The 12,637-nt window shown below is 39.4% G+C and overlaps 2 protein-coding genes across 6 annotated transcripts; one reads left to right on the forward strand and one right to left on the reverse strand.

The window, feature by feature from the left end:
- Window positions 1-1,834: 1,834 nt before the first annotated feature.
- Window positions 1,835-2,275, reverse strand: LOC121746013 (protein MAIN-LIKE 1-like). The gene has a single exon (XM_042139952.1). The coding sequence runs from the start codon at window positions 2,273-2,275 to the stop codon at window positions 1,835-1,837; it is 441 nt and encodes a 146-aa protein (XP_041995886.1).
- A 910-nt stretch (window positions 2,276-3,185) lies between these two features.
- On the forward strand, window positions 3,186-9,369 carry LOC121743662 (sodium/hydrogen exchanger 6-like). Of its 5 annotated transcripts, none has more exons than XM_042136988.1 (22): window positions 3,186-3,538; window positions 3,663-3,714; window positions 3,833-3,892; window positions 4,019-4,043; window positions 4,558-4,643; window positions 4,764-4,875; window positions 5,329-5,391; window positions 5,521-5,540; window positions 5,641-5,738; window positions 6,053-6,081; window positions 6,182-6,213; window positions 6,288-6,335; window positions 6,431-6,491; window positions 6,591-6,688; window positions 6,782-6,857; window positions 6,945-6,964; window positions 7,172-7,269; window positions 7,383-7,492; window positions 7,863-7,946; window positions 8,421-8,518; window positions 8,605-8,684; window positions 8,795-9,369. In XM_042136988.1, the coding sequence occupies exons 1-22, from the start codon at window positions 3,358-3,360 to the stop codon at window positions 8,950-8,952; spliced, it is 1,689 nt and encodes a 562-aa protein (XP_041992922.1). In that variant the 5' UTR covers window positions 3,186-3,357; the 3' UTR covers window positions 8,953-9,369. The 5 variants fall into 5 exon arrangements, with proteins under 5 accessions (XP_041992922.1, XP_041992924.1, XP_041992923.1 ...); XM_042136990.1 differs by having other exon boundaries at window positions 9,063-9,369; XM_042136989.1 differs by having other exon boundaries at window positions 6,182-6,189.
- Window positions 9,370-12,637: the final 3,268 nt, after the last annotated feature.

The raw sequence follows: 12,637 nt of genomic DNA on the forward strand, positions 1-12,637 counted from the left end.
TCTTCCCAACCCCGCCGCGTGATGAACTGTCCGCAACTAGTCGAGGTTGGACATAGATGTTCTGAACAACATCTTCTTCCTCATTTTCCTCTTCTCTTTCAATATTTTCTTCTTCTCCTTCATCATCATCATCTTCTTCTTCAACTTGTACAGGAGGCACAAACTGATAATTTTGGAAGAATGAATCGACTGATGCTCGAGATCCACTCCATTGCGGCACATCTTGACTTTGTGAATAGGGGCGATGATTCCACTCAGGCACAGACTGGCTTGGAGAATACAGGGGACGGTCCCACTGTGATTGAGACTCATGCGTCGGATATAAAGACCATTGAGGTGGGTCATGCTCTGGATTCATCGGCTCTGGTACTACATAATCGGGGATGCGGCTGCGACATCCTAAACTGTTTTGTGAAACCGTGTCCACCAGTCCGAACACCAGTCACTCCACGGCGTGGTGAAATTACTTGTGGTTGATAAGGCATGACCACATCTTGGTGTTGGGAAGCCGGGTACTCCATGACATCGGTGTGGTTCGTAGACTGAATGACATGCCTAGCAATTTCTCGAATCTGTCGCATTCTTGGGTCCATTTCTTCTTCAGTAGTTAAATGCCAAACTTGCTGAAAACCCTCAACCTAGATAAAAAAAATCATACAAATATCAATACGAAACAATCTGTAACACATGAAAACATATAGTTTATTATAACAAACTTACAAGTAATCTCATCGAAGAAGCCGACTCGTTCATCCCAGCAGTTGACCGTACCCTAGGTTGAGTCAGGTACGCCACTGTAATCTTGTTATGCCACGCCATATACCCCGAACTCATAGGAATGTTCATGGACATCGTTGCGGCATCTTTGGTTGCCTGGAACCTTTCATACCTCATGTCCCACTCCCCAATGTAGAACCGATGCGTGCTTTCCCAATTGTTACCCTTCTTACCACGCCGAACATTTTTGCCCAAATGATCAGCATTTTTTAGCATCCTATCTACATATTGAGAAATATCCTTGTACCGATTAAACTGTCGGCGCACTCGTCCAGCCTCATATGCCTCGACATAGGACCAACACACCAAGTAAGTGTCGCACAAGGAGCATCCATTCACATCACTGCAGTAGTCAGGCAGTATACAATGTGCATATGGCGTCCACGGAAACTACAAATCAACAATGCAAACGCCAAATTAACTTCATAATAAATTCATAAATTAAGTAAACATTAAAATAATATTCACATGGTCAGGTCTAATCAGGGATATTTGATCACGGTAATGCTCAACCGAATATCTAGGAGCATTTCCTATTTCCGTAGTTCCTTTCCACCTATAAATAAAATTGATGTAAAAAATAACCCAAGATACCTAAACAGATAAATATTTAAATATATACCTGGCGCCACATGGCGTATATGGCTCCTGCACGAGTGCTCCTATGAACGACGACCTCAATGTGGGCATTCTTTCCCACGCCCATAGCTGCAGAAGCATCATAGGCCCGCCCAACTCTTTCCTCTTATCCATGGAAGCCTCGCACAGGTAATGATACACGTACGACAAAGCCGCACTTCCCCAACTAATATTCTGCACCTCGTCCGAATCCTCAAATTCATTCAACCACATAAAAGGAACCTTACACCACGTGGTGTCTGGTAGAATGAGACCTCCTAACAAAATTAGGGCATGGATACGTGCCCTTTGGATGTATACGTGCCCTTTGGATGTATACATATGTAGGTAGGTCACCACCCAAAGGTATCCTGGCCTGGTTGATCAGAGCGGTCATCAGCAAACCGCCTTGCTTTGTCTCTGTGTTTGTATCCAGTATCTATCCCAACAAATCTCGGCACTTGCTAGGCCAATCGGGATATCTGACATGATGGTCACGTCCTGTGAAAACGCGACCATCCGCTCTCAAGCCCCAAATAGCTTGCACATCTTCCAAGGTCACCGTCACCTCTCCAATTGGTAGATGGAAAATGTGCGTCTCAGGCCTCCAACGCTCAATCAAAGCCGTGATAAGCTCATTGTCGACCTTCATCGACTTCCCACAATCCATCACGCGTTTGAAACCAAATAGGTCAAGCCAATACCTCACATTCTCATACATGTCCACATCCCATGTCTTACTTTCCGCCCTTCGAACTTTGAAAACTTGTGTTGAATCATCTTTCAGTAGTTTATTTGAAATGTTTTTTTTTTGAAGATATAGCACTGACGGATCTTCAGGTCCATATATTAACTGTCCGCTAGAATTTGAAGTTTCCATCTAATCTAATAACATATTCACAAAACAACAATTACAAACTCACATTTCAAATACAACTAACATATAAATTCAAATCATCATCAAAACCACAAAACATTATAAACCAAATGATTCACTCCTAATCCATTGAATACTATATATTAGACACTCCAATTCATCACAATTCATGATTTATAAGACCTAATTTACATATAACTACTAAATTAGAAGGTTAAATTATAAGATACATTTCAACCCCCACTCTCTTCTCCAATAACAACCAAAATCGCAATACCAAGCATCTCAAACATATCAAAAACTATACAATAGAATGAATTTCACCAATAAAATTCATTACAACTAACAAAACAACAAAACATCGGTCAAATTTGAACAATTTCTTATAAACCATAATTTACAAAATTGAGAGAAACATACACAAAATATGCAAATAAACAACAAATAAGGGAGGAATGTTGAAAGATTGAAGGAAACTTACCGGAATATGATGGGGAATCGCCAAGAAATCGCCGAAATCGCTGAGTTGCGCTTGCTCTGTTGTTTCTGCTCGCGTCTGCTCTTTCTCTCTCGCGTCTGCCCTTTGTCGCGTCTGGCCCGTCTGATTTATGCAAATTAGAGACGCATGAGCCTCATGCGTCTCTCCCTAAGACGCATGACGGTCATGCGTCGTCTATAAAATAAAAAAAACAAGCGACGCATGATGGAGATGCATCTCTCCCTAAGACGCATGACGCTAATGCGTCTTTAAAAAAACGAAAAATTGAAAGACTCATGAGAGTCATGTGTCTTTCTGTAAAACGCATCTCTTTCATACATTCCTAAAGCCGGAATAAAAAAAATCCAGTACACTTATGGAACGTTAATTATATTTTAGAACAATAAAAGAATTACCCATAAGTATAATGCAATCTAAGTTCCAGTTGGTAAAAACCACTGAGAATTCTGAAGTAGAAAGATCCTAAAATCATCGCTCAACAGTGATACGGAAGAATTAATCTCGTCGCAATCGATTCGATAGGATTGAAACCTATATTTATTGGATAAAGAGCAAATTACAAGTCGAGCAATCCCGAGGAATCGGCATGGAAGAATTGCGCATATCTTCGGCCGATCCGAGGGGAAGTCCAGCTACGGAGCAGCAGGCCGCCGGCGTCGGAATTCTTCTGCAGATAATGATGCTCGTGTTATCGTTTGTTATCGGCCACGTTCTCCGCCGCCATCGCTTTTATTACCTCCCTGAAGCTAGTGCTTCCCTTTTAATCGGTAATTTTGTCTCTGCTGTGGTTTTTAATTCGTCGTGCCCTAGTTTTTTTGGCCGATGATCACCTTGAATTTGTTGCGGTTTAACTGTATGTGCAATTTATTGGAACTTGAATGTGTGATGCAGGTTTGATCGTGGGAGTACTGGCCAATGTTTCCAACACGGAGAATAGCATTAGGTTTCATGCCAATAATTATTCATCTTTTGCTATTTTCTTGCTTAAAACTCTTCTTTAGTTCATATGGTTGTGGTTTATACCAATTCTGTTTTAACATATTGAAATCTTGGTTTGGCAGGTCATGGTTCAACTTCCACGAGGAGTTCTTTTTCTTGTTCTTGTTACCCCCAATTATATTATATCCTTTTGATGATGACTATTTTCTGGACCTAATTTAGTCTGAATATCTTAGTTTATGTTTTACAGCTCCTCTGTAGGTTTTAAACGAAGTGTGTTTGTTTCCTTGACTTGGTTTCGTGTTTACTCAGTCAGGATTCAGTCTTCAGCCTGTAAGTTTCTCTATCTTTAATTTTGCTTATAAAGTATGAAATGAGTCAAAGAAAGAGTTGGATTAGGGAAGGAAATGTAGATGCCTGAAGTGTTACCCATCATTCCACCTAGATAAGTTATAGGTGTAAAATCAGTGAAAGGGTGTTAATACATTTATGCGCCTTACTTGTTTCTATTGGGCTGTGGACAAGACAGTTTCTTGCGACATTCAATAGTAAGATTAGATCTTGGCTAGACCTCATGGCCCCTATGAGCATGTTAGCTGGTGGAGAAAAGGCCAAATTGAGAAACTTGCCCGGTTCTTGTGATCTAGGGTCCAGGGGTGGAATTGCAACTTCTCTCAGCAAATACATCAAAATATGAACCTTTTGTGTCTTTCCTAAATCCCAACCTTAGGTTGGCTCCAAGACCCAAAAAACCTACTATTACCTGAAATAATTGAATAACTATGATTTTGATTTCTTTATTATCATTCGGTATAGGATGACCTCTGTTACGAATTTGATTTTGCAGAAACCATTTTTTTCTAACTTTGGCGCCATAGTCACCTTTGCAATTTTTGGAACTTTTGTTGCTTCCATGGTCACTGGCATTTTAGTGTGAGTCTCATTCTATTGATAGTTCAGGGTTTTGTGTAAATGCTAGTAGCACTTATTATTTAAGTATTATTTTTCCCATCATTTATGTGCTTTGTTTGATCCCTTGTTTTTCTGTTTCAGATACCTTGCCGGAGTATCATATCTCATCTACAGGCTTCCTTTTGTTGAATGTCTGATGTTTGGTGCGCTTATCTCAGCCACAGATCCTGTCACTGTTCTGTCTATATTTCAGGTGATGTGATATTCTATGCTTATGAATTTCTTCCAATTTGGCATTCTGGGATAGTTGAAAATTTTATGTGCGACAGAAACTCCTAGGTCTGCAAAATACGTAGGTTGTATCTAGTTCACATTGTCTATACAAGATTATTCTCTGATCCATATTGTGTGCACAAAAATGCTCTATATATAGGAGTATATAATAATAGTAGTAAAGTGACTTTTTAACTGTTTCCTCCGAAGCTGGGTTTTCTGCTTACCAAATACCATTGACCATATTTTATGACTAGTAAAGTGCCATAATGTAGACTTCTCTAAATGGAATATAATCACTTCTGGTTCTTTGGAGAGTCATCTCATGTTCACGAGAGCATAGATCTTTCATAAGCTTTTTCACTATTAGATGGCATTATTCTGCAACACATAATAAATCTTTAGTTCCATTTTCTTGATATGAAATTTGTAGGAGCTTGGTACAGATGTGAATCTGTATGCTTTGGTCTTTGGAGAATCTGTGCTAAATGATGCAGTAAGTTCTGCTTTTTTTTTGTTCTTCCACTAGCTTGATATAATTTTTTGGAAAAAGCTGGACAGTCTTTATTTAGCCAGTTGCTAATTTGCTGTTTGTTTATTCGCTGGTGTCTGCCGCTCTTTGAAGATGGCAATTTCTCTGTATAGGTAAGTGGAACTTTAGCTCTCCTGCATCTGTATATTGCATAATGACAACCCTTTTTCTAGTAGTCTTAACAACCTGAATACCTGATTAATACTTTTGTAGAACAATGTCATCGGTGAGGAGTCACATGTCATCAGATCAGAACCTTTTCATGGTGGTGGTCAGATTTCTTGAGACTTTTGTTGGCTCAATGTCAGCAGGTTTGTCTTTAGCACTCTGTAGGAATTTCATCAGTCTATGTTTTATAGTCCTAGTTAAAGTTTGAAGTATGCTTAACTTGTTGTATGTGTCAATGATGACCATTGTGCTAAATTGCATAATACTACTTGATTTACCAGAACTGAGACAGATGAAAGTTATTACATGCCCCTATAAACTTAAGTAAATTAATTTTCCTTTCGCACACCTCAATTTAACTTTAGCTTGCTTACTTCCCAAAGAAAGAAACATTGCATTTATATCCAGTCACATAATTATTTGAGCTAATGAATATAATTACTTTCTGAATCTGCAGGGGTTGGAGTTGGATTTACTTCTGCTTTGATATCCTTCCTTTAAGTTCTTTATTATCATTCTTGCCAAAGTATTATTTCAGTGGTTTTGTAGCCTATAACACACTCTGTGGAGCCTTAACTTCCAGCACCTTTTCAAGTATGCTGGTCTGGATATCGATAAGTAAGCATATGAATGCATTACTGAAACCTGCCATTGAGATCTAATATGTTATAATTTTCTTGTTACTTGTACAGTCTTCAGAACTTGGAGTGCTGCTTATTTGTTCTTTTTCCATATTTTTCGTAAGAACTTTGAGTTATTTTCTTTAGTTTATATGACAGCTTTATTTTATTTTGTCTGTGTGTCTTTGATCCTTGTCATCTTCAATCTTACATAGATACATGCTAGCCGAAGGACTTGGCCTCTCAGGCATCGTGTCAATATTATTCACTGGAATTGTAAGTGAAGCTACTGGGATTTTTACATATAATTTAGTTTTCACTTTTCATTTGATGTCAGAATGCAGCAAAACATTTAGGTCTTATTTTTTGTATTAGGTTATGAAGCACTACACTTTCTCAAATTTGTCAGACAAATCTCAGAAATTTGTAGCTGCATTTTTCCATTTAATATCATCGTTGGCCGAGACGTTCATGTGAGAATTCATTCATTAATTTATTTTAAATGTTGTTTCTGACTCTTTATTTCCATCTTCCATTGAAGTTCCTAAATGTTGTCTGTCTTGCAGATTTATATATATGGGATTTGACATTGCCATGGAACAGCACAGCTGGTCTCATATTGGATTCATCTTTTTTTCAATTGTATCCTTGAAATTGTGAACTCTTCTAGGGTTCTTGTTTAACTCCTTGAAACCTATATTTTCCTTAACTTGCTTTAAATCAAACCAGTTATTCATTGGAATTGCAAGGTATGTCCAGTCTGTATTTTCCTTTATGCAGCATTTGTCTGTTTGTTGAACATCTTATCATCTACACCGCAATTCTTACCATCTATGATGTAAAGTAATTTTTTTATGTAATGTCTTGCAGTGTGCCATGTGGAATATATGGAAATGATATAATGGAATTGTTTATATGGAGTACTATTTAAACCTTGTTTAACTTGTTCTGTGTAGGGCTGCAAATGTATTCTCATGTGCTTATTTGGTCAATATGGCTAGACCTTCTCATAGAAAAATATCAATGAAGCATCAGAAAGCACTTTGGTATAGTGGTAAGTGAAGAAGAATTGTTTTAGGTGTCTGGTCCTTATGCACTTGTGGTTTCATCTGCAAAACAGATGTACAGCCTTTGACAGCCCTAACTTACATGAAATATCAATCACAGGGCTCCGAGGGGCAATGGCATTTGCGCTTGCCCTGCAATCGGTTCATGATCTTCCAGAGGGTGACGGTCAGACTATATTCACTGCGACAACTTCAATTGTTGTTTTAACGGTGAGAAACCTTGAAGATCAAGTAGAACTCGTAGTGGACCTATGATTGAATGTCGAACTATAAGTGTCTTCTTTTAGTATGTCGTAGTAAGATTGAATGTCAGCAGTGATTGTAGGCTGTAGCTATGTTCTCTGCATCCCCAGTTGCAAAATAATGTGAATATATACTTAATAGTTCTCTAATTTATCAATCAACTAGTAACGTGCTACATTTGATATAAACTTCACCGCATTTATGCTTAAGTTTTTATAATTTGTTTCTCGAATATTATCCTCCTAGTTTTTAGTCTATAATAATGCACCTAAGATGAGGATTTAATTTGATTCTGATAATATGTTTCTGAACTTTTGTGGTTGTTGGCATCTTGTAGGTTTTGCTGATAGGAGGTTCAACAGGAACCATGCTGGAAGCCTTGGAAGTTGTTGGTGATGGTCATGAGATCCCACTGGGTGAAGTAAGTCATTAATTGTTCACCACTTGCATCAGCATGCCTTTGGTGAAGAATAATAACCTATTTTTTCAGTTCCTTGCATCTGTACAATTTGGTGTGAGCTAATAAAATTGAAAATCAAATTCAAGCATAAATTCTAGGATTCGTTTTCAGCAGTTTGTTGGTCTAGTTATCTATGAATATGCATACTAATGAACTGGATGAAAGCATTAGTCAGCCCTGTGGATCAAATGTTTTTGCATTCAATATTTACTTTTGGAAAGTCACTTACTTATCCTTCTACCATTGCTCTGTGTGGTCAACCGGCTCCTCTAAACAGAGCCAATAAATTTGTTGTCCCACTCATTGTCTCCCTGTCATAAGGTCATAATCAGGTTAAAAGGAGCCATTAAATTTGTTGCTGGCTTGATAATATTATGCCAATTTCTGCAACAGCTTTCAAGTTCTGGGATTTTAACGTCTTTGTTTCAATTTCAGAGCTTTGATGCACACAATGGCTACATAGCTCCTACTTATGTGGGGGAATCATCTTCTGGGAACCGGTTTAAGATGAAACTTAGTGAGTTCCGTAAAAGGTAAACAAGATATATAGTATTTCAAACTTCTGCATTTTTCACTTTCCAGATTTTCTTCATGTGAGTTTCTTGATTGCGTCTTGCAGCACTGCATCTTTCACTGAACTTGATAAGAACTACCTCACCCCATTTTTTACCACTCAAAGTGGCGAAGATGATGAGCACGGTAAGTTAGCTGCGTAAAATCAGGTTTTATTGTTGATACAGTTCCATAATTAATTTAAATGCTGATCAATCATGGGTTACCACTTCAGCATGCTTTTTTCTTTGCCACAGTGGCCACTGCAATTGCTTTCTTTCAGCGAAAAGCAAATATACTACTGCTATGTGCTACTATGCATGCTGAAAATTTTACTGGTCTATGTGATCTACCCTTGATGGTGAATGAGCGTTTTTGGTCTTTTCATTCAAAACCTATGCTAATCGTGGCTTGATGTAGCAACCACCCTTCACATGGATACAGAGAGCATGATCAAGTTTGGTTCTGATCTAAATCGAGCATCACCTCATCTATTTACCATAATCTATTGTTCATAATCCACAGATGATATATTTAGCGATAACGGAAGAGGAAGTTATGATTGACAGACATGAATCCTCCTCCATGACAGAATTGACTTTAACAGTGGTGTATCCAGTTGTGGCTCGTCAAGCTGGATATAAGACTGCTCAATGACACATAAAGATTGTAACTTTTAAAAGTATTACTGCCATAGGATTGGAGATTAGTCACAAATTAGAGGTAGGACTGGTCAGGTGCTGCATCATTCGACGCCTTTTAATATCTGTAAATGGTAGTATATGAAATGATTCTCTGAGAGGATTTCATGGTATCATTTGCCATCGAATTATTTTGTCCCTTTCGTCATATTATTAGTAGTAGTTGTATTACACTGTAATATTTTGAGCATGATATCTAAGGATGTAAATTGGGCCTAGATTTGAATAGCTTAGAACTGCCCTGAAAATAAATCGTAGGTGTAAAGCTCATTAGCTGTAACAAAGTTAAAACCTCAAAGTGTGTATAGACAACATAATTTAGTATTTTATCCTCCATTACACTCAATTTCTGTAATTTAATATGCACATTAAATGGTATATCTTCGTGGAATTAGTGAGTGAATATAGTAAATCGTAAATGTAAATAATACCATACTGAGTTTCTGCGACTTAATATGCAAATTAAATGGTAGTATCTTCGTGGAATTAGTGAATATAGTAAATTATAAATGTACATAAAAACCATACCAATCAATATAGCATTAAGAATAGTCCAGAAAAAATCTAAAACACTCAGGTTCTACGACTTAGAGCATCCACAGTGGGGCGGACGATAGTCCGCCCGATGCATCGTCCGCGGATGATAGGTCTTGGAGCACGCATCCGGCGTGCTATCGTCCGCCCCATTGCGGGCGACGCGGACGATAGCGCGCCCGATGCAACGCGTTTTACATTTTTTTAATATATATACACCGCAATTCTATTTCTTCCTTTCACTCTTCCATTCACTCATTCTCTCTATTTCAATTTATAAAATGAATCTCGGTGATTTCTCAAGTCCGAATAGTCCCGACGGATTTCCAATGTTCGGTGGTGGTGCACGGTGGACGGGTACAGACCCTGATGAATATCGACCCTTCGACTCCAACACCCAGTACGATCTCGATTTCAGCACGGATTCGTACGAGCTGTCAGACATGGAGTCGTCTCCCCCACGCGCCCCCGCCCCACCCCGTGGCCGCGCCTCGGGCTCCGCCACCAAGAAGAAGAGGAACAAGCAAAGAGCCTAGAAGTTGCCGCCTCCGGAGAAGAATGAAGAATTCGCCCCAGGGAGGACGAACTACAACCCGGATGAAACCATTGCCTTGACGAAGTGTTGGGTTGATATTTCAGAGGACCTGGTGTTTGCCAACAACCAAAAGTAAATCGCGTACTGGGAGCGCATTGCTTATCACTATAACGAGTCCAAGCCGGCGGCAGCCTACAAGCGCCATAGGGAGCAGCTCCACAAGCACTGGGATTAGGTGAAGAAGCAGGTCAATTTGTTCTCGTCGGAGTACGTGTTAGAAATAATGGGAAGAAATTCCCAAGCCGTGTACAGGCGGTACTCTAACTATTACAATCGAAAGAAAACTTGCAACAAAAGAGGAATGAAAATTACAACGGAAATAAAGCAAACCAAATTTATAAGTCGAGTCGAGGAAAGCCCTCTTTCCGCAAGACAAATTACGCCCCGGCTAGTGCTCACGGAATGGCGTATTGCCCCCAAAGATAAAACGACTTCCTCCTAGCGTGTAGAAGCACCTCAAACCCGCTAGGCACCGGCGAACTTGATGGAGTTCCGAGAATCGAGCTAGACAATGCTCCTAAGATGCACACTATGATGTAGAGACCTTGAGAGAAAAGAGAGAATGTTTGTTGTTGGTGTATTTCATATCCCTCAAATCCACCTATTTATAGGATAGAGGATGGTACTTGAAAAGTTTGGCATTCAAGATACAACATAAAGAAATTAGAGGTTTACACAAGTTGAAAGGCCATAGGTCTAGGCCATGTGAAAAGCCTCCAAAATCCCTCATGTTTTACACGTTTCCAACAATCCCCCACATTGGTTAGAGCGCTGCCAGCTCAAACCAACATAAGACATGTATGCATGCTGACTCTTTGCTCAATTCTCGAGAAACAATATTGCATTTGGAATAGTAGCTTGGGGCTTTGAACTTTCCATAGTGAACACTATCGGGCATACCGGCGGCCTGGTGGACGTGATGCCTTGAACCATTCCTCCTTGGTGTATACCGAGACAATAATATTGACACAATATTATTTACAAACTCATCAGTTCTCACGTTTGTGTCCATTACTGGCCATGGAACACCACTTTGGATTCATAAGTGATTCACATGTTGAAGCGGCCCACACTTCTTCACTTACATAGGTGATTCTTTTCCAGGTATCCTGCAATACCCACCTCCTCGAGGTTTCTAAGAATCATTAAAAGTCAAAACTTAGCCTCTTACCACATGCAGGTTACAACACTCAATGCTTTCTAAAGAATGGGCGAAGATTAAAATCTTCTGAGTGTTACAGCTAGATTTGTATAGCTTCGTTTTCCCATTGAACCAATCCCATGGGATCTCCAATCGTATGGTTGGGTTACCACTATACTCATCTTTTAAGATGTGGTTTTCAGTCCCATTCCTTTTAGCAATTTATGCATTTGATCACGGTTTAAACCTTTTGTTAACGGATCCGCTAAGTTATCAACTGACCTTACATAGTCAACTGTGATAACACCACTTGTGATCAATTGTCTGACGGTATTATGTCGCCGACGAATATGTCGAGACTTACCGTTGTATAAGCCACTATGTGCTCTCCCTATAGCTGCTTGGCTATCACAGTATATCACTACTGTCGGCACTGGCTTCTTCCAACATGGAATACATTCTAGGAAATTTCTGAGCCACTCGGCTTCTTCCCCTGATTTATCCAATGCGATAAACTCAGATTCCATGGTGGAACGAGCAAAACACGTCTGTTTCGTTGATTTCCACGAGACAGCACCACCCCCCACAGTGAACACATACCCACTTGTCGAAAATGAGTCTTTTGAATCAGAGATCCAATTTGCATCACAGTACCCTTCAAGTACTTGGGGATATCTTGTGTACTGCAGCTCAAAGTATACTTCAAGTATCTCAAAACCCTGAGCTTTCCAATGTTCCTTGCTTGGGTTGCTCGTAAATCGGCTCAGCTTATTCACCGTACATGCAAGATATGGTCGGGTGCAGTTTGTGATAAACATCAAACTCCCTATGATCCTTGCATATTCTTCTTGAGCTACAGGCTCACCCGTGTGCTTACTCAAATGCACGTTGGGTTCCAATGGAGTCTTAGCTGGCTCACAATCGAACGAGTGAAATTTCTTTAGCACTTTCTCAATATAATGAGACTGTGTCAGAGCAATTCCCTCATGATTCCTTTTAATTTTGATTCCGAGAATCACATCAGCTAAACCCATATCTTTCATGTCGAAATTTCTCTTCAACATATTTTTAGTTTCGTTGATAATGGCACTATTGCTGCCCATAATCAACATATCATCTACATAAAGAC

Source organism: Salvia splendens, chromosome 8 (assembly GCF_004379255.2).
Source record: "Salvia splendens isolate huo1 chromosome 8, SspV2, whole genome shotgun sequence".
NCBI classification, from domain to species: Eukaryota; Viridiplantae; Streptophyta; class Magnoliopsida; order Lamiales; family Lamiaceae; genus Salvia; species Salvia splendens.